Raw genomic sequence first — 21,354 nt, forward strand, 5'->3', positions numbered from 1 at the left:
GTTGCGCTTTGAATAGTGGTATATCATTGAATAGCTCAAGAAACTGAGAATCACACTTCATGAAGTTAATATGACGTACGGTCTAATTAAAAGGCACCGGCTAAAAGACGCAAGCATCTTAAAAGCTGTCGCAGTTGCTCTAATGAAAAAGATTTGTTCGAGCTCCACCCGCAGACAGGATACAGATCAGTTAATTTTATCTCTTTTTTGAGGTATCATTTTTGAAGATCGAACAATACCTCGATTGCGAAAATATGATGCAAAAACGTCAAAAAAAATTAAATGAAGGAATATAATAGATAAACGCCCCCGGTGGATCAATTCTGGTACGGTATTGCGTCACCATTGAAAACCGGAAAAAAGAAAAACATTTTCTCTTCTTATGTCAGCCATGACTACTCCTAGTGATTATTTGGGGCTTTCACGGGTTGATGTCATTATATCATTCAGCTTACACGAGGAAAATTTTTCGTAAGAACAAAAAACACTTTTAACTTGAAGATCAACTTGAGCGGCTTAACACAGTAAAGGCCATTTGAGAAATCGGTAAGGAGAATCTGCCTTGTGTCATGAAAATAACTGATTCACATGTAGGACATTTTTAAACGTGTTTGTTGACGGTGATTAAGGGTGTACTAAGACGTAGACTACTTCAAATTACATTCTGTTTTATTATCATTGTTAAACCTTCGTATGATTTTTTACATTGAGTTCGCATAAACATAGAGATTTTCGCTTATGGCACTGTTAATATAGTGCAGTATTTATTTCTAAAGTTTACCGTTCCGGTCAGTTAGTTTTTTTCTCTTTTTTTTTCCAATAGCAATGAGTTTGCCATGATATTGATGCTAGCACTTATTAGTACACCAGCTGATAAGATGACGGTCAGAGGGATTTGAAATTTGTTCCCTCAAAAAAAAAGGGGAAAAAACACACTTTTATAATAAGGCTTGATTTTTTAAGATATTTTTGCCCTTAGATGTTAATCATAATAAGTAAAATGAAGTGTGGCTCATTGGAGCCAACAGTTGTACTCATCAGTCAATATGTCTCGCTTCAATGACTTAAATTTTATCAAGTCCCCTTAAATCAGAAATCTATGTTAAGCTTTAACCCTGAGTGACCAAACAATAATTTATCCTGACAATTTCGAAAAAATTTCAGACAAAAATATGATGAGTAAAAAGAAGAACATCAACATGGAGAACGATCACGTGATTTAGCATTGTATTCTCAGGGCTAAAATGGAATAAAAAACGGCGGACATTGCGCTGAATTGACATTCAGGGCATAAAAATATTCCCGAAATATTTTGGTTTTTCGAGGGTGGTAAAACAAAAACCAAACTCCAAATCAACTAATCAGAGGGAAGAATTATATCAAAAGGAGCGAATAAGAACACACTAAAAATAAACGAACAACTTAAGGCAAAGGTTTTAGTCTTGGGTCTGCATGATTAGTCAAAAAAGTGAGAAAATAGCGCGAGTTTTCTTGACCAAGCAAAGGCAAAGTAATTCCGGATGTCTTTCGAAACTCAATTGAAAATGTCTCTAGTTCAGATTTCAAATTTTCTTTCATGGAGTGCTATTATTTCACAGATCATAAGTTGCAAAAAGGGTGAAAGACTTCCAAACCTTACTCCTTCAATCCTAGACGATCTTAACTTACAGAAGGGATACAAGGGATACAAGTGTAATTTCTCCTTGCCGTATCAGTACATTAAACAGCATGCAAGTGATAAGAAGGGACACAACTTATCAGCTAGAGCTTGTCTTCAAGCTGATATAGTTCAAATTCTCTCAATCAGTCTATAGGAAAATGTATGACAACTAGAATGGAGAATTACTCGTGAAATTTTTGTAGTTAAATTGTGAACCCCAAAAAGATCTCCAAGACTTCCTCTTTAAGAATCAATACGTGAATCTGTCTTGAGAACGAAACAGAAGAAACAGAGCGAGGAGTTGTTCTTTTTACTGGTTGGAAAACGGCAGTTGAGTGACAGGCAACGAACATACATTCCTGAGAATCCAGATTGTATATTATTGAAATTACGTGAGTGCACAAGACACTCGGCTGGTCGACGTGTGTGACTTTTTCCTTGTACCCCGAAGGCGATATGTATTAACTGATCTGTTTTGAATCTGATATGATCTATGTAATTATTTAGTTTTCTAAAATTACGCTGTCAGAAAACAAATGATTCTTTTCTAGGACAGCTTAGCCGTGAATTTGAATGCATTTTCAGATAAATAATTTGGACAATGATTGCCATAGTCTCGCAGACAGGAAATAAATGTTTGTCGTCGATGCACGCCATATTGCGTCAAAATTAAAAATTGTCTAATATCACGTTTGCCTTTTATGGTAACAGACACTTCTGCCTTCACTTTTATTCATTATCGAACAGCAGGTGAAGAAGGAGGGGGGGAGAGGGGAAGGGGGAGAGGGGAAGGGGAGAGGGGAAGGGGGAGAGGGGAAGGGGAGAGGGGAAGGGGGAGAGGGGAAGGGGGAGGGGAGAGGGGAAGGGGGAGAGGGGAAGGGGGAGGGGATGAAGGGAAGAGACAAGTAAGTCAAGATAGACATTGATCAATATCGCGGCTCAAGACTTCCTTCTTTTTTCTTTACTTTTTTTTGTCTTCTATTTATAAGTAGTTGACAAAATACAAAATGCTTTTTAATATCTTCTTCGAATATGATACCACTTCTTTAAACCTACGTTGAAAACCGGTGCACACACAGACAGACATGTCCTTGCATCAGATATTTCGCCAATGATACAGAAACAGGCAACCCAAGTAGTAAAGGGAAGAGGTTCACCTGTATTTCTTCTTCGCAACTTTTCGTTCCTGTAGCTAAACGAAAAAGGTTCACCATTCCGTTGGTCCATCCCCGCATAGTAGGTTGATGTTATATACTCTGACGAAGGGCTAACGCTCAGCTTTTTTACCTTTTACGGTGGTTAATTTACGTTTTCAACTCAGTTGTTAACACTAAATTACCTGATGTTATATACCCCTGTCACCCCCCCTCCTCCCCCCTCTGACCCCGTTCTCAGGCTGGGTACTTGGACATAATTTACACTGACCCTGATAAACTAGGGTTACACACTTACATGAAAGAGGAGCGGCTATTCTTTGAAGTGAAATTAAATGGTCGGCATAGGAATTCGTTATTATCGCCCTTCAAACACCGTAGGCTAAGGTCATTGGGACTGGTACTAGAGCTCATTTATCAACTTTTCGCCGCACGCCTCAGTACCAGATGAGCCAGATCAATTAAGTGCAGTAGAAAGGTGTGCTTGCAGTTTTCTATGAAAGCCTCTCTGCTTAGATTCAAGTGGTAAGTTTAGTTCACAAGGAAACAGCTTCTAAATCAGCTTGAGAGGTTTGACCACATTGTCGGATATTTGTTTAGTAAGCTTATTATCAGTCTATGCTCGCGCAGTGGGTTGATTCAAAAGCCGTGTTCTACCACTGAGTTATCTTGTCCAACAGGCCTTAACACTCAATTATCTGTTAGCAGCTGCCTTCGAAGGGCACGCGAGTTGCTTCTTCCAAACCAAACTAACGTAAATTTCGGGCAATAGAAAAAACTTATTTGTGTGTTGAAATGTAACAGGAAACAGAGTTAGTCAAACACCCAGCAGGATAAACTTTATTTATCATAAACAAATTTTCTGGGGTTCATTAGACGCGTGCTTCTTTCCCGGCATTTTGTAAATTGTTTCAAAATTATCACGCGCACAAATCAGCGGGAACCCACTGACACGCACAATGGACAAAACGTTTCGTTCTGATGAACAACCCTTTTGCAATTCCGACGAACGACTGGGTGTCACAATAACTGTACATGTTTGTATGTGCTACTTAAAAACAACTAGTTACTAATTGTATCACAATGTTTACTGGCGCCTGAAACAGTTTACCGAAGTAAAGGAGGCCAATTATACGCAGTCTTAGTTTTGTAGGACGTGGTTACAAGATTTATAGCAGTGCTCCGAGTAAGCCGGCTATGGCCGGACAAAATTGGAATAGTTGATAATTGAGATGTATCGCTTGCTTTTAGCCAGAGGCAAGAGAACTCCAATTAGATCTCAGTGGGATATACATCTGGATGCCAAAAACTTCAATGAATTTGGACAACAGTTTTGCTGAAAAACTCATCACTAATTACGAAAACCAAGCAAAACACGCAGTCGAATCTATGGGACTTTTATTTCATTTGATTAACCTTTGCTTATTATATCTAAAACTTAAACTATAGCAAGTATCTTTGAAACATATCTTCTGAATGCATTCCTTTTTATTCGAAAATTTGGTATCAATTAAAGTCCTCTTTGCCTCTTTAATGTTTTTCGTTCTCAGCATCTGTTAAAAACTGGTATTGTTTCTGCGTGCCATCAAGTTTACAACTAAGTCGATTTGTACATTTAACTGAAGTCGGGATTTCTTAAGTCCTTCCTCGAATGTTTCGAAGAGAATGGTTTGAATATGTAATAGGTTTCTTGTTCCTCTCATAAACAGAGCCTGCACGGAACTGTTAGCGTGGAACATGACTTAAAGATCTGTCATGATACTTTGCAATTAGCGCTTTAGCACCAAAAATAATTAATAAAAATCTGATAACTAAGATCGTGTAAAACAACTGGATTATTAAATGGTGATAAGAAAAAAATTTTAATGACAGAAAAAGGCGCCAGCTTGTCTTCAAATAGTTCCAGCAGTTAAGAACGCTGAACAGAATTAATATGAACGTTTAAATGAGAGATATGATCCCTGATGAAAAATGGCAATTTGTTTTATCAGGAGTTCCAATGCTCTCTCCACGCAAACAAACAGTGAAAGATTGGCCTATGATAACTCACCTCAAAAGAGGATATCATCCTCCCCTTGTTCCCTTTAAATGTTGCCTCAGTGTAACGCGAATTTTTATCGATGTGGTGCAAACGCTTGAATTCTGAGCATAATCAGCCGCATCAGATAAGAAACACTCACCGGTTAAAGTAATTTACAGGCTGTGTACGCAAATTAAACATATTTAAAGGCTTAAGGATTAATTATCTGTTAAAAAATGATAAATCTTGAAAACTAGTCATCCACCGCAACTTGAACTTGAAGTCTGAAGTTGTTGCTGCTTTTATCAGTCTATCACGCGCACCAAATGACAGTACATTTGGATCGCGCTGGGTATTATCAACGTGTGATTGAAAACAAACAAATATCTTATAGACATATCAACTCTGTACTAGGCAGAGCGAGTCAAAGTGTTATCGTAGACAAACGCCTCAGTCTTCACAAATCATTCAGTAACAGAGTGTAAAAGCTGTGTCTGAAATAACATTTCGTTAATTCAATATTTTGGCCAAAAATTTGAATAGTCTGTCAAACGCATTCGCTATTGTAAAGGTGAAGATAAATAATACGTACGAGAAATATATTGTGAGCATGAAACCCGACAAAGCGCAAATAATACATGTACAAACTTTATTGATTCATCCAACAAGGTTTTTTCAGAATTGATTTTAATTTCCAGGGAAAAACAGAATACTTCTAACGTAACAATTAATGTTTATAAAATGAAACGCCATAAAATTCAACAAAATTCCACAAATAATAACAGTATATATATGTATGAATTCCTAAATCTCGCACCTCCATTTTACTCTCGTGTTAGACTTTCTCAGTGAAGTTTTAATTCAAATATTGGTCGATTCTTATCTCTTCGACTGATTTTTTTACCAACTATTTAAAAGCTTGTTGGATTTAGGTGGATTCCGTTGCATTGCTGTTTGTTGGGGAATCATATCTGATCCGATTCTACATTGACACTTTTTCTCATTTTTTCACTTAAGTCGCGGCGAAAAAGGTGTGAGGATATTTGAACAAGAAATACAAACATTCATTATTTGCTCGATATGGTGAAAGCTTATAAAAAGACTTAAGCGAGATGGGAAGAGATGGTTGACCGAGAAAAACATTAATATTTGTCAGTTTGAGGTAGAGTCATCTTAGCTGATTCTCACAGCACATTGCTGATCAATTAAAACAAAGGTAAATTTGGGCTAAAGACACGCTTAGGGTTCTTCTAGGATAGAGTCACGAAAACCCCCAAAACGCCTTTAGGATAATTTTCATCGTTCGAAAAGCTTACGTGGGATTTTATTTTGCTTTGCAGTGAGGGGATTTCAAATTTTTGTTTTCGTTGTAGAGCCTACTAGTTTTTTCTGAAGTTAGTTTTCGACGTGACTTTTAATATATTTTTTGCCACCTTATAGTGGGAGTAGAAATGAAAATTATCGAGTTATCGTTAATTTTATCGTTTATTAGTGCAAAATTTAAATTTTTAACTTCATTTACCTAAAATTCTGTAGATCACTTTGACCTCCTTCAGGGCAGCCATTAAGTGTCTGTAATTTGTTTCCCTCATAGCCAATAACTTGAGCCAACTCTTTATGCAGATGAGTGAAATGAATTAGCTAACATAATAAATTTCAAGTCTTTCCTTATTAAATAATCGACGATATATTTTTCGACCATCAGAGGCTTTGCAGTTAAAAAAACATTTTCCTCCGGCTATTTACTTTCAATGGGAGCAACGCACTTTTGTATTTGGAAATTTTGTGTTTTAGGGGTCTACAAAATTGAATTGGCTGTAGACGACGACATACGTGGGTGTAAGGAGGCAAATAAAAAAGGCCGATTGATCGCTCATTTTTTATTCAGACTAGGCATCTTGCTGTTGTTCATGCAAAAATTTGCAAGCGACTTTTTCACAAAAAGAAATTAACTTCGCAGCACGCTCCCTTCTTTTCTCGTTATTTGTAAAAGCAGATTTCCCATGCTGATTGAGTTCCGTTTCGGCGTGAAAAACATTGAATTAATCAGGACCGGATTAGGAATTAATCTCCATTTCTAAATTGGCAGAACAGCATAGTAGAATGAAGGCATTTCGACTTCTCTATTGGAAAGCTACTGTGGGACGTTTTTGTATTTCTTCGGCTGGGTGAGTGGCATTAAATACGGAAATTGCCATAAGAATGGAACTGTATACATGTAGTGCGTATAATTGAATCAGACACTTGGTAAATTATTTTTTCATTTATGTATACTGATATAATATTAGTAAAGCAGGATCGGCTTCTAAATACGAGTTCAACGATGAATTTAAGATTTTATTGCCGTTTGCGATACGAATTGTTCATAAAAATCTCATATTACCTTTTTTTATGTCATTGATTTGTTTTTGTACAGTGCTCATGATCATGCATCAGCTATTTTCTCGGATTTTTTACTCTTCATTTTTTCCGTTTTTGAGAGAGAGAGAGAGAGAGAGAGAGAGAGAGAGAGAAAGAGAGGGTAATTTTTGAAAGGAACAGGGATACAACGTAATCCTGGTGTAGCCGTTTTTATTTCCCTTTTTAGTTGTTATTCATGCATCAGCCTCTCCGTACCCTCTTCATCGAAAAACAAAAATCTCACCTAATTAATTCTGTTTGAAAAAACAACACAAGAGCGCCTGAAACGACAAACTATATTGTTAAATCATCTCCCAGCTTTTAGCTGCATTACTTCTTCTTTTGCAGATAACGTTTTGCGCCAGTGCTGAAGATATGTCACGTATAATTGCACCTGGGAGTTAGGGCCGCCTTAGAATACAAAAATTTGCAAGCAGCAACTGAATATCCAACGACTTTGTAGTTCTGAAAGTCGGAAAAACACTATAATTCAATAAATCCGATTTAGTTTATGGTATGACGAATTGAAACTTTGTGCGACGCTCAACGTTTACTTTGTGATCTACGTTTCGGAAAATTCAATTGATAGAAGTATTGGTTCTGGCAGCTTAATTACAGCACTTGCTTACGAAAAGTCTGACCGGCACTTTGTAGATTGAGCTGAAGATATTGGATAATTCCAATTCTATCCAACATCAATATGATTTGAGCAAACATAGTGTAAGTTTGCGCGAAAGTAAAAAGCTACCGCAGCAATTTGCTTTCTTAATCAACTGATCAAAGTTGTCGAACTAAAATGATTTTTAATGAATACAGCTGTGTTCCATTATTAATTTTCTGTTAAAAGAGAATAAAAATTTGTTAATTAGACACAGTATCAACGGGTCTATCTTCTTTGAAGGCTAGTTATCGGTGAAGCAAGTGGTGAGAATGAAGAATGAAGAATGAAGGTTTTTAATTTCAGTCAATTCAGTGGACACTGAGAAGTAGATCAGTTGCTAAGTAAAATACAATAAAGATGAACGTAACTTATCTTTCCTCCTCATTTTCGCAGAACGGTTGCTGATCTGGATTAATTAGTGGAGACGAAGAGCTTAACTGCACAGCACAGACTGTGTTCTCATCGGAGGACTATCTTTAACAGATTATCGATAAACATTTGGAAACAGTTATCGATAACACACCATGGGTGCTGATGGGAGTCTCAACTCCACCTTGAATGAAACAGCTAATCCTGGCGCTTGCCCTGTACATTACGAAACAACGGCAACTCAAACCATAAAGACACTGGCTTACTGTGTTATTATTTTACTCTCGCTAGTTGGAAACTCAATAGTAATATTTACAGTGTGGAGAAACAACAGTATGCGAAGCGTCACCAATCTCTTCATCGGAAACCTGGCCGCCAGTGATCTTTTAATCACGTTCCTTGGAATGCCAAACATGATAACTCAGCTTTATCTCGGACAAAAGTGGATTTTCGGAGAGGCCATTTGTAAGATTGTGGTCTTTTTCCAGAGTGTTTCCGTAGCAAGTTCTATTTTGACTCTGCTGGCGATTTCCTTCGATCGTTTCTGGGCCATCATCTTCCCATTTAAAAGACGGCCATCGTTCTTTGCGGCCAGATTAATGCTCGGTGTCACGTGGGTGATTTCTCTGGCAGTAATGGCTCCATTTCTGTACGCGCAAAGAGTTGTAGTTGTTGCAGATGGGTACGAGATGTGTATCGAAGATTGGGCCCCCGCTTTTAACCCCCAAACTGCGGCAAAGGACTACACCTTAATACTCTTCGTGACATTGTACGCCTTTCCGTTACTTACAATGCTCTTCATGTACTCATTCATTGTCTCTAAACTATGGAAAAGGCAAATTCCGGGTTTTCGTTCAAGCGGAGACGAAATCAGAACGCGCACATTGAGGAAAAAAGTCGTCAAAATGCTTATAACAGTGATAACTCTGTTCTGCGTATGTTGGCTGCCTCTTCACGTGTACCTGTTTATAGTTTTCTTCGCCTATGATAAAATACCCTGTTTTGACTCCTCTCTGAGCTTTTATTTCACTTCCCTGTTCTTAGGACATGCAAATTCGGCCATAAACCCATATTTGTACGCGTTATTTCATCGAAAATATCGAGAGGGATTCAAAGCGGCTTGGACATGCTCCGCTATTATCCCGGATGATATGGGTTTTAGCAGGACTTACAGTCGCCGCCGAAGCTCGTCTAATATCACGTGGTTAACAAGATCTAACAGATCGCTGATGATCGACCGTCGATTTAGCACCGCTGCCATTAGCGAAAAACGCCGTCTAAGTGCAGTTACCATCGCCGAAAAACGCCGTTACAGTACGGCTACCATGCCAGGAACCACAAGGAATGCTTTGTCGAGAAAACAAGGCACAGTTACGAAACCTGTCAATGTCTAATCCGACTGACGAACTCTTATTTTTAAACAAATTACTCAGATGGTTGTGCATCTTTAAAAACATAGCTTAGGATTTTTAAGTATATTAAACAAACCGTGATAACCCCTCTCCGAGTTTTTACAGTACTAGCTCCTGTTTGCTTTTGTTTTACCACTTTGGATTTTTTCTCTCTCAGTTACCAAAGTAATATTTTGTGGTTTTCAGTTCGCATGTCATAAAGAAACGACTCAAGCCGAGGGAAACTAAAACTAATGTAACATTTGTAACAGATCACATCGATATCATTTGCGCTTTATTTTCCTCTTGCTTAACCTTTTCATTCCCAGGAGTGACCTAACGGAAATTTCTCTGTAAATGTGACGAGGAGAAAGAAAACTATCTACAAGAGGATACTGTTTGATTTTACACCAAACTCTCGGAGATAAGATTACAGCGGATGTATCAAAAACAGTAGGGATAGTTGATATTCAGATCTTGCGGGTGAGAGGGTTAACTGACCTGACAGATCGTAAATAAATTAATCGCTTGGGTTTGAATATCTAATTCTTCAAGCTCTATAAGCTTTCCGAAAAATAAGAAGTAAGTTTTTGGAACAAAAACCTTTCTTGATACATGCGTAGGATTAAATTTATCATTGTATATACAAAGCGTGGTTTGAAATTACGTTCAAAACAAAGCCTTAGAATTATTTACAAGAATAATAAAAATAAGATATTAAAAAACCGAAGAACGTTTGTCATGGATATTTTTAATTCCTTTTTATTTTTCGAAGATTTTCTTGGACACTTTACTTTGTCCGTCATTTTTCTTACCCTCTTAGGAAGGCATCGAAAATCTGCCTAGCTATTCCTTGTCAGTTTTCCAGATATTCTTCAGACGGCCAGGTTGACAGCAAGATTTTGGCGAGATATGGAACTTTATCAGTGAGTTATAACCCCTTACTGTGCTTTCCGTTTACCAGAGATTGGAGGTTTCTTTTTCAGCGTTTTCATTTACCGATGAGATTGGACTGTCGTAAAACCTCCGTTCTAGAAAGGGAGGGGGGGACGTACTTGCGACATAAGTGCAATCCTGTTACCTTTCCGTGAAATAGGCCTTATTTTGTCAGAAAGATTTGTATTTCCCTCATATGCGCCCTTTCTTCCACCATAAGATTCCTCTATTTCAGCAGTATCTTGACACAGATGAAGAGCTCGGCCTACTAATGGTCGATAGCGTGTTGATTTTATTAAGTCTCACGATGCAAACCTTTTTCTGACTTTTATAGAAACTACTTCCTTGCTGGAAAACTCATGATGTACTAATTTGCTACAGTTGTAAAACTGCCTCCTTGTTGAAATACACATGATTCAGAGATGAGCCACAACCATGAAACTGATTTGTTGTTGAAATAAACGACTGATGCAAAACCGAGCCACAACAGTATCTGTACGTGTGTGCTATCTGTTCAGTAACACACATTCAAGATGCTAACAGAATAAGCTGGTTGGTATGGAATACGATCAACAATTTACTAGCTCCTTGCAACACTGAGCTGGTAAAGCGTTCGAATTTCGACCACGAGAAGTCTAAAGTTTGAATCGTTACGGAGGTCGGCCCCAAATTTGCTTTTGCCAGTAGATAAGCTATGGCATTTCGTGCAAACATTAACGACTGTAGTTTGTGAAAAATAACCTGACAAACGTTATCGCGGGCTCACTTCTTCCGTTTGGCGGCAAAGAGCGCGCGAAGGTCGACCGCCATTACAAGTTGACTACACGAATGTTGGTTATTTGTACAGAATTTCGATCGACAGAATGAGCTTATGGGTGGATAAATATCGTCCGACTTCCTTATCCAAGCTAGACTACCATAAGGATCTTGCGGCACATTTAAAAAAACTGGTATGCTTAGTTTGTTTATGTACGAAATAATTCGGGCTGTAGTTTGGACGTTCAGAAGTACTTTATTCCTCGCTCGTTGACGCTGAATATTCTCTCAAATGTCTATAACGCTAAAAAGCGACTAATCTCAAGCGCTTGGATTCATCCTCGCTTGGTTCTCTCCTGTTTTGCAACGTATAAACCTAATCCAATTGCATGTAGGGTTAAAGTATGGCGGCCAGCGAATTTCGAGGAACATAACTTTTTGTAACATTGATACTCTCTCCTTCCATATCTACCCCCAACGCAAGCAGATACTTTCCCTTTGTGACTTGTTGTAAAATATCACATGCAGTATATTGTTAATAGAAATACTATTATCTGAAGGTGCACTGTGGAGACTTTCCACATCTATTAGTTTATGGCCCATCAGGGGCTGGGAAGAAGACTCGAATCATGTGCATCCTGAGAGAGCTCTATGGTCCTGGTGTGGAGAAATTGAGGATTGAAAAACAGAGTTTCACAGTAAGTCTTAGATGATATGTATATTTCAAACATTATCACCAGCTTGATAGAAAGGATCATTGGCCAAAAAAAAACTATTGCTCACAGTAGATACCTTAACTGTACATGTACTTTTATGAAAACTGCACTCACTACATTACTGGAAATTCCAAAGAATGAATTAGAGAAACTGAAAATATCAATAAAAGGTGGCTTTTCAAGGGAGATACTCAAACAATTAACCAATCTTTATTCAATTTGTGATTACTGTTATCTTATTTCAAAATAGACCCCATCAAACAGGAAGATTGAGATGTCAACTATTGGCAGTGCTTATCACTTAGAAATAAATCCAAGGTAACATGTAATTTCCAAAAGATGCTTTATGCACTGCTGCCTGGTTAGCTCTTGTTGTAGAGCACCAAACTACCTTGCTGCAGGGTGACAGTTCAAGCCCCAGACCAGAACGACACTTAGGGTCTTAAAACTAACTGAGAATGTGCTGCCTTTGTTAAGACATCTGAAAATGGTTAGACATTCTAGTCGTCTTGCATAAGGATGATAAACCATAGGCCCTGTCTCCTGCATATTCTCTGTACTGGTTAGCAGGGCACATTAAAGAACCTACATACTTATGGCAAAGAGAAGGGAAGGTATCTCCCAGTATTGTGGTTTGGCCTTAATTCTGAAAATGGGAATTCATGTATCAGTAAAAAGTTCCTTCAAAAATTGTAAACTTCTGAATGCAGTCAAGCCAGTCTCCCTCAGTCAGTGTTGTGAGGTACCATGAGCCAATTGTTGTGATGTCATTGAAATCCTTTATCATTTTGATATTATCATTATCATTATTTAGGTAAACTGGTGTAATACTGTATGCTTATGAATTTTTCCATGTATTTTTTCGGTATCTTGCTCTGTTTATGTGCAATTCGACATAAGAAAAGAGAGGGTTTGCACTAGTGTATTTATGGACCTGTTCTCAGTCATGAGAACAGAGTCATTTTACCATGAGCATGTTTGTTTAACTTGGAGCTTTTCTGTTTTCCTCTCTTCCTTTCCCTTAACCTCATTAAGGGCACAGTTTACTAGTGTGCAACACTATTAAGTCTGTACTTGAGCTAAGTGGCCCGTGTGGCTGGAGCTTATCTTGGTTTCCATGACACAGAGCAACTATGACTATTCCTATTGCCCCTAGGATGGGATGTTTGTCCACTGCAAGGATACCCCCCAGCATTTCATCAGGCTTCCCTGATTTCAACAGTACCCATTTGTACTTGTACCAGAGTCCACCGCACAAACCATTAGACTACTACATCTCCCCATGACTGCTGAAAGACTGTTTTCAAAAGCCCCTGGATGCTTAGTTGTTTTTTTCTTCCTTTATTCCTAGAAGAAATGAAATGTATGTTGATATTTTTGTTGTTGATTATTTTGTGTACAGTGATGCTGGGATTTATGATCGCGTTGTAGTCCAAGAACTTATCAAGACTGTTGCACAGTCACACCAGTTAGATTCAACAACACAAAAGGAATTTAAAGGTAGCATTAACCATGATTTACCTCACCATACTATGTTTAATTTTAGTGCTTATTACAGACTCTATTTTACTGAGAGCACCATATCTAGTTTCATTGTGATACAAAGTACATATTTTGTATGTCTTGTGAGATACTATTGTAAGAGTACAAATTTATACAATATATAATTGTGCTCAGTGGCCAAAGCTGCTGATGTTTTGGTTGCCAAGGGTGAAAAAAAAATTGGTGTCTGAATTTACAGTAAAAAGTCCTTAGTTTGGTAACTTGTGTTTTGGGTTATATGGTATTGTACTTTTAAAGTTGAAGTAAGATTAACATTTTCATGAAACATTATTTATATAATTTTGTTAATTTTGATAATAATGTGCTTCTTTGTATCTCTGAGTTCATCACATTATGTAACATTGTGCAAAGTAATCACAATTTTCTCTCTGGGGACTGTTTTATAACTTAAGGTCTCCATGAGGTAGCTTCTAAAAGAATACTGAATTACCAGTTCTGTGGGTGTGTATGGCAAATATCATGCTCATCTAACTTTCATACAATAAAACAACATGATAGATGAATTCTTACAGGTTAGTGTCTTATTTTATTTTCAGTGGTAGTCTTAACAGAAGTAGACAGACTCACTAAGGATGCACAGCATTCTCTACGCCGAACCATGGAAAAGTACACAGCAACATGCAGACTGGTTCTTTGTTGTAACTCAACAAGCAAAGTCATTCCTGCAATTCGCAGTCGTTGTTTGGGAGTCAGGGTGGCTGCTCCATCAGTAGATGAGGTTTGTTATGAATGATTGACAAAACTTCACCAAAAAATGGCTATACATGATGAAAGATTTTCATTTTGCAATTTGGCAGAGAAATATTTTGAAAGATTGTAGAATTCAGGAAATTTCCTAAATGATTATCAAAATAGTTAAGATCATGTCTCATTTTTCTCTGCAAAACAAAACTTGTAAAATATTTGTTCATGACAAACTACAGCATTACTGAGTGAAGTGAATTTCTTTATTGATATTTCCCAAATGTTCCTTAACAGAGAGAGGTGACTCTCCCTTTCCTTGTGTTAAAGTAGAACTTGTACCTTGGTGTTTCATAGAGGGTTATTTCACATAGCCCAGTGGAACTGTTAAGTGTTTTGTATTTATGCAAAGTTTGTGAAATGTTAATTTAGTTCCATAAAACATGTTGATAATTGAAGAGATGTGTATGTAAACTGTGTAAATTTATCAGTTTTGTGTACAGGATAAGTTTACATTATTTCTGAATGTGCAACCCTCCACACCAGCAAACAGATTCTGATTTACTGGAATGATAATTTTTCTGATTGAATTTATTTACAGATTTGTCAAATACTTCACAATGTTTGCAAAAAGGAGGGCTTGACTATTCCAGCAGAGCTTTCTAAGAGAATCGCTGAGAAGTCAAATAGGAATCTACGGAGGGCGCTGCTGATGTGTGAAGCTTGCAGAGTTCAACAGTAAGAGCTTCACAGTTAGACTGTACAGTGTACAGCCTAAAAATAATGACTAACAAAGCATAATTAGTGCAATTATGTGGAGGTTACCCTCAGAAGTACTAGACTATGGGTTGAATGGTCTAGGTTCAAGTTTTGGTTGGGATCAGAGTGTTATGTTCTTGAACAAGACAGTCACAGTGTCTCTCTCTCTCTCTCCCTGCCAAGGAGTGTAGGTGAGCACCAGCTAACCCTTAGGCAACTTGGTTAAATTTGGGAGGTAACCTTTGTACTTGGGGGAGTAGCAACACTCACACCTTTTTCCTATACAATTACTTCTCAATTGCATTCCTGATCTTACCTTTTTTACATTGCATGCATGTGCAGGTACCCTTTCTCGCCTGATCAACCTGTTCAAGAGGCAGACTGGGAGGTGTATTTGAGGGACACTGCACAGCAAATTGTTGAGCAACAAACACCTAAAAGGTCAGGTTACAACTTGCATTGCAATTCAATCCTGTTTGGTGGATATCTGCCATTGAATTAAAGTAATCATGCCAAGCAAGATGTTAGAAAAACATGCTAGTCAATTGATTGACTTAAAAAGGAGTGCATGCACATATTGATGGTACCTATCACACAATGCCCTGCTACTGTAAGAGCAAGCTAAAGTAATGCATGTACATGTTCACCCATGCTAAATGTGGCTTTGTTACTGACCTCAGTAATAGATACAGGGTTAATCTGTATTTTGTTGTTTTTTAATTTTGATTTTTTGTTCATGTATATTCAGGTTGCTAGAGATAAGAGGTAGATTTTATGAACTCTTGACCCACTGCATTCCTCCTGATGTAATATTTAAGGTAAGAGAATAATTATTATTGTAGTCAAAAAAGGGACAGACTCACGCCTCTTCCATACATACATACATATACTTTATTTAAGCTCGAAATTCAGTGTAGCTGTAGAGCTAATATCTTCGAGAAAAAAAAGCTAAAATGAAATAAAAATATGCTATCTTACAATTTCAATATTATTTATAAACTATATACAACTAAAAGCTAAGAGAGAAAACTAAGAGGGAAACAATTAAAACTTTTTTCAATAAAACTTTTTTCTTGCTGTCAAAATTGTTGAAAAATTGGCTGTGATAAAATGAAGGTTACATAAATAGCTCCTATGCTTTGAAAGTTTGTGTTTGACCAGTCACACCACAAGTAAGCTAAAAAACCTAATCTTTTATGTAGACACACTGACTGAGCTATCCTGTGGTTTTGTAGGGTCTGATCAAAGAATTAGTGACCAACTGTGATGGCAGTTTAAAAGCAGAAGTAACAGAAATGGCTGCCCACTATGAACACCGTATTCATCAGGGAAATAAGGCCATTTACCACTTAGAGGCTTTTGTGGCAAAGTTTATGAGTATTTACAAACGCTTCTTGGAGGAAGGAATGGCAGATTTGTTTTAGGATTAGGGCCATTGTTGCGTTGGAATTAACACTTAAAAATGAAAAAAATCTTGTAAACTTTAGGAAATAAGCATCAATAAATGATGTATATTTGTGCTAAACTAGTTGCTTCCTCTGTCTCCCCCTACTCCTCTTCCACCCCCTCCCCCCTCGAGTTTGGACTTTGTTTAGAATCCGGCATGCAACAACATGTCTCTTTGTTTATTAGCAACAACCTGAACAAGACAATACTTTATGGAAATTACGTATCGACCGACCCATCACATAAGGGACTTTTAATGTTTGTTCAACAACAGGAACTGTTGTGTTTGAAGCAAAGTTCGAGTTTTATCCAAAGAGTTCTGCAAACTAACAACGACGTAGATTGCGCTCGCCATCTTTCCTTAGTTTTTTGTCTATCAATTAAAATTGATACTACTCGGGGCCAAGTTTACAAAGAAACTGTGGCACTGGCTCGATGGGAGGTAATGCAAGATTATTTTGTTTAATCAACTGAGTTGATAATTTACATTGGTCACCGTGATTGACATTTCGAGCGTTAGCCCTTCGTTAGAGCAGAAGAATGTGTTCGGCTTTGGTTTCAAGTACTCTTCTTGTTTCCTCTTTCTCTCTTCCTTGTCGGTTATGTGCGCTAGGTTTAATATTAAAATTACACTTCCGGCAAGACTTACATGTCGTGACTTTCCGCAGTCACGTGTAAGGCCGTGAAAACACATTCTTTCGAAGTAATTGAGCTAATTATAATAACTGAAAATGCTTTGAGTGCATTTTGCGTCTAAGTCAGTTGCGCACTGTTAAACTTTCAAAGTTATAGACACGTTGTGCTGAGCAGCTTCCTAAAGGGTACAGCCGTATAGATTTAAGTTTCTTACCGAAAAAACTGCAGGTGAGTTCATCAGAATGTTGCTAGATTGTTGTGACGAAATGAGCCGAAATTTGACCATGAAGTTTATTTCAAAGCATGCATCCATACACTAATCGGAATAGCTCTAAACTTTTGATTTAAGCCACAAAATCAGAGATTGCATTCCTACAGTAGCATGGCTTCTGTAATTCATTTGTTACTCCCCTGAGAGGAACTAAACCGATAAGTGGTGGTTTACCCGTGCGGTTCAATGACTGTGATAAATAAACGACGACGGCCGGACGTTGTGTCGAAAACGAACCTTCCACTCCTTCGATGCGTTTCTTTAAGAAGTTCACTCATTGCTGAATTCATTTTTATGCTTTTATTGGAACCTTTTCCCTGCGAAGTATGTGCTTTCGATCGAGAGACAAAGCGGATCATTCACTAATAACCACGGCCTGTAGTGAGCTCCTCAACGCTCAGTTAACAAATATCAAGAAGTAGTGGAACCCTCGGCGCAGTGATACCTGAATGTAACCGACACTGTTTAGAAGCGATTGTTTGAAATATCACCGCACTACAGAATTTATTCTGATTTGAGACTTTTTGTAGCAAGTTTTCATGTAGGAAGTATACGCTTTCGAGAGAAGAATGGATCATGAAGATCACTCTACACTGAAATGAGTATGGAAGCGAAAGCTCGTCTATAGCTTAATTAGACTGTCAGGAACTCGAAAGCGAAACTGTTCAAGCGTAAGAGCTCCAGAAGTTTTTTCGTTTAGGTTAGAAGTTCTCCCTGTATTTGTTTTCAAGTTTTTTTCTTTTTTTTGCTTAATGTTCAGGATTTGGGACAATTTTGGTTCTCAAAGTCATACAGACATGAAAAAATTCTAGAAAAGTCTGTCATGACAGTTGAACCGTAAAGGCCGGCTTTACAAAGATTTATTTTTAGAAAAGTTCAAACGCAATGATTATGCCTGCAGCAGACACGAAACTTTCATTTTCGATTTTAACTTGAATCTTCAGCAAACTCGCAAGGCAATGTTTCATGCTATGTTGCGTCCTAGCCTCTTTGAAGGCTCTGCATCATTAAAAAATATTGCTACTGACATGTTTTATTGTCAATGTCAACCGCCAAGCTCAGTGCTTTTAAAGAATTCTTCGAATTCTGCTTCGAGACCTTTTTAATTTGTATCTCAGTTTATACACAGTCCATCAGACCAAAAAAACAGACTTAGAAACTTGCGAAAATGAAAATGCTGGTATCTGAAAATTCACCTGCCTGCCATGGTTTGAAAGTGAAGAGTTTTTTTTCTGTGTGCGTGAGCGTCTGTACGTAAACAACTTCATGTAAATACTGTCCAGTGTATTTGCACAATTTTTTGTAGAAGTTTCTGTTAGCAGGCTGTTGTATTCGTGGGATCAGTGATCAAACTATTCCTTTACCCCAAAACGTTTTTGCTCCGTATCAAAATGAAGTGCAGATGAAGAACATTTCTTGACAACAAATGATCTAGCTTATCTCAAGCATATCGGACGATGTTTTTACTCTAATGCAAATTCAAACAAAAGGTACAAGATTAAATTTCGTCAGTATTAAGACAGGAGATGTATAGCGACCTTTCCTGTGAATTAAAGTCGTTTTCGAACTACTGCCGCGTATTTGGAAAATATTTCACAGTGAAATTAGCACAAGTCAAGAAGAATAAATGCGAGTGAGCCGACATAATGCTCATTTCTTAGGACAGAAAAACTCGATTTACTGTGCTACACGTTTTCCTCACAATTATATTTTTAATTCATTTGGTATTTTATGTTCCTAGATCAGGTAGTCTTGACTTTTCTCATGATGAAGATAAGCTTCCCATTAGCACTGCTCCTTCAAATTCTATTCCTGTCTGCCGTATTTCAACTCATCAATGGACAAGGGGGATCCTGTGAACAGACGTCGAACACGACCCGATCTCAAATCTGCCTGACAGGAGTGTGTGATCTTCAGTGCGGAAATACTGCGGACTATTCTCAATGTGACCAGGTTTGTGTGGTGGAACCTTGCCCAAATATCAGCTGCAACTCTTCAAGTTGTTATCAGCGATGCCTGTCAGGAAAGTGTAATTCAGTTGAATGTTCCGGCGACGATTGCACCCAGACTTGCCTCAGAAACTGCTCCCTGGTGAACTGCACTGCAACATCGAAGTGTACTCAACACTGCGAGAAGGGAAACTGTGGCTTACTCGCCAGCGGTGCAGACGTAGTTCAAAATTGCGCCGAGAATTGCTCACATGTGGAATGTAAGGCTGACAACTGCAAGCAAGGCTGCGAGGGGGAGGGGTGTGGACTCGAGTGCTCCAAAGGTAAGTCCTTTGAAAAAGAAAAAGAAGAAGAAGAAGAAAAGAGGAAGAATAAGCAGGATAAAAGGGAAAAAAGAGGGCTACAAATGAGCTCAGGTGGCTTTTGACATCGCTGATCCTAGGAGCAGACAGGCCGCTTGTCGCATGTAAATCCAGTATAGAACGTAACTTGCTGTTAGTTCTCCTCATAGTTCAGTTATTAGTGCATCCGAATGAGAAATTGGAACAAGCTAAACTCAAAAAATTATTTTTACGATCTCTTATAGGTACCAAGGACTGTACACAGAGTTGCAAAGGGCCTTGCAAAATTCAGTGCGAAGCTTCAAAGTGTGAAAGTAATTGCATAGGAGGCAGCTGCAACTTGAAGTGCATGAACAGCGACTCCGAATCTTGTCAACAAACCTGCGCGCAAGGAGCCTGCGATATCAAGTGCACAGCGAAAGAATGCAAAAGTGAATGCTTGGGAGGCAATTGCGCCAATTTCAATTGTACTACTGACCAAGGTGACTGCAGCCAGGTCTGCGAAAAAAACTGCACCAACATGAGATGCAAGGCAAAGGAGTGTCAACAGACCTGCACAAAGGGACATTGCAAAATGCATTGTGAGACGGGTTCAGACATGTGTGTTATGTCCTGTCCTGGTGGAAATTGCTTGTTGGAGTGCAATGGAAGCAAGTGTAAACGCGACTGTAAAGGAGGCTATTGCGAGTATACCGGAACAGGTGTGGAAGTGAAAGACCCTACTGTGAAACCGTCAGTGCAGTCTACAACTCCTAAAGCTGACGCAAAAGGATTGGTCGTCACGTATTTGTCTTTCCTACTGCCTGTGATGTCAGCATATGTCCTGTCTGGCCATTAATTCTGACAGTCCTGGATAAAAACTTCGACCGAGAGTGATACTTGTTATGCGAGCACCATACTTAATGGCTCGGTTGTTTTTCATTGAACATTTTAGTTTTTGCACAGAGTTAGGAATTTCATAACATTGTGTCAACTAAACTGTAAGTTGTATTAGTTGAAGTTGTATTAGTTGTATTAGCAAATGCTGCTGTTTTCGCTGATTTAAAACAGGGCCTTACTCGGCAACCTACGTGTAGCCGTACCCTCCTCCTCAAAGTGAAACCTTGCGGGGGGAGAGTACGGCGTTGAGGTAATTTTAAAGAAACGTAATCGCTTTTGTAACCACTGTGTTTCTGACACTGCTGAATTATAATCCCATCATAATAAAAGTTGACAATATTTCTAACGCATCCCATGAAAAGCTTTTACATGGTTATGAGAGTATAATCCTCTCTACGGATCCTAGGTAATGCATATGTTGATTAGATATTTTAGACGATGTAATAGTTCCCAGTTAAGCATTCATTCGAAGGTCACAGTGAACGCTGAATTTGATTATTCTTCGTCCAACTCAACTTGATTATCAGGCAGCTAAATACACATGGATATAAAACATTTAAACAAGCCATTAACTAACAATCAGCTAAACCCTCCAATATTTTTTCATTAATTTCAATGGAACATGCAAAATTTCTTTCATTTCAAGGGAACCACAAAATATTTGTTTGATAAGAGAGCAAAGTGATAAAATGGAAAGAATCACCACAAAAGGAATGCTTATGGCGAAGGGTGGACAAGATTGATGTGTTTTTGACAAGCGATCTGT

General features: G+C 38.1%; 3 protein-coding genes across 5 annotated transcripts; all 3 read left to right on the plus strand.

The window, feature by feature from the left end:
- Positions 1-449: 449 nt before the first annotated feature.
- LOC131794833 (QRFP-like peptide receptor) lies at positions 450-10,360 on the plus strand. Of its 2 annotated transcripts, none has more exons than XM_066161342.1 (2): positions 450-546; positions 8,289-10,360. In XM_066161342.1, the coding sequence occupies exon 2, from the start codon at positions 8,420-8,422 to the stop codon at positions 9,656-9,658; it is 1,239 nt and encodes a 412-aa protein (XP_066017439.1). In that variant the 5' UTR covers positions 450-546; positions 8,289-8,419; the 3' UTR covers positions 9,659-10,360. The 2 variants fall into 2 exon arrangements, with proteins under 2 accessions (XP_066017439.1, XP_058968382.1); XM_059112399.2 differs by lacking the exon at positions 450-546 and adding an exon at positions 3,262-3,339.
- A 1,015-nt stretch (positions 10,361-11,375) lies between these two features.
- Positions 11,376-16,580, plus strand: LOC131794819 (replication factor C subunit 3). The gene is made up of 9 exons (XM_059112383.2): positions 11,376-11,541; positions 11,908-12,045; positions 12,314-12,381; positions 13,466-13,563; positions 14,163-14,344; positions 14,909-15,045; positions 15,409-15,507; positions 15,815-15,884; positions 16,302-16,580. Exons 1-9 carry the CDS (start codon positions 11,455-11,457, stop codon positions 16,488-16,490), a joined length of 1,068 nt encoding a protein of 355 aa, XP_058968366.2. The 5' UTR covers positions 11,376-11,454; the 3' UTR covers positions 16,491-16,580.
- A 227-nt stretch (positions 16,581-16,807) lies between these two features.
- LOC131794835 (keratin-associated protein 4-11-like) lies at positions 16,808-20,925 on the plus strand. 2 transcript variants are annotated; one of them, XM_066161571.1, is made up of 3 exons: positions 16,808-16,954; positions 19,161-19,691; positions 19,955-20,925. In XM_066161571.1, exons 1-3 carry the CDS (start codon positions 16,948-16,950, stop codon positions 20,545-20,547), a joined length of 1,131 nt encoding a protein of 376 aa, XP_066017668.1. In that variant the 5' UTR covers positions 16,808-16,947; the 3' UTR covers positions 20,548-20,925. The 2 variants fall into 2 exon arrangements, with proteins under 2 accessions (XP_066017668.1, XP_058968384.2); XM_059112401.2 differs by lacking the exon at positions 16,808-16,954 and adding an exon at positions 17,220-17,376.
- The last annotated feature ends 429 nt before the right edge of the window (positions 20,926-21,354 follow it).

This window comes from Pocillopora verrucosa, chromosome 14 (assembly GCF_036669915.1).
Source record: "Pocillopora verrucosa isolate sample1 chromosome 14, ASM3666991v2, whole genome shotgun sequence".
Taxonomy (NCBI): domain Eukaryota; kingdom Metazoa; phylum Cnidaria; class Anthozoa; order Scleractinia; family Pocilloporidae; genus Pocillopora; species Pocillopora verrucosa.

Excerpts from the sequence above, each read along its gene's own strand:
- LOC131794833 (XM_066161342.1), top strand. The coding sequence starts at position 8,420 with ATGGGTGCTGATGGGAGTCTCAACTCCACCTTGAATGAAACAGCTAAT.
- LOC131794819 (XM_059112383.2), top strand. The coding sequence starts at position 11,455 with ATGAGCTTATGGGTGGATAAATATCGTCCGACTTCCTTATCCAAGCTA. Across the intron at positions 14,345-14,908 it reads CTGCTCCATCAGTAGATGAG|ATTTGTCAAATACTTCACAA; the intron begins GTTTGTTATGAA and ends ATTTATTTACAG. Across the intron at positions 15,508-15,814 it reads GAGCAACAAACACCTAAAAG|GTTGCTAGAGATAAGAGGTA; the intron begins GTCAGGTTACAA and ends ATGTATATTCAG.
- LOC131794835 (XM_066161571.1), top strand. Across the intron at positions 19,692-19,954 it reads TGGACTCGAGTGCTCCAAAG|GTACCAAGGACTGTACACAG; the intron begins GTAAGTCCTTTG and ends GATCTCTTATAG.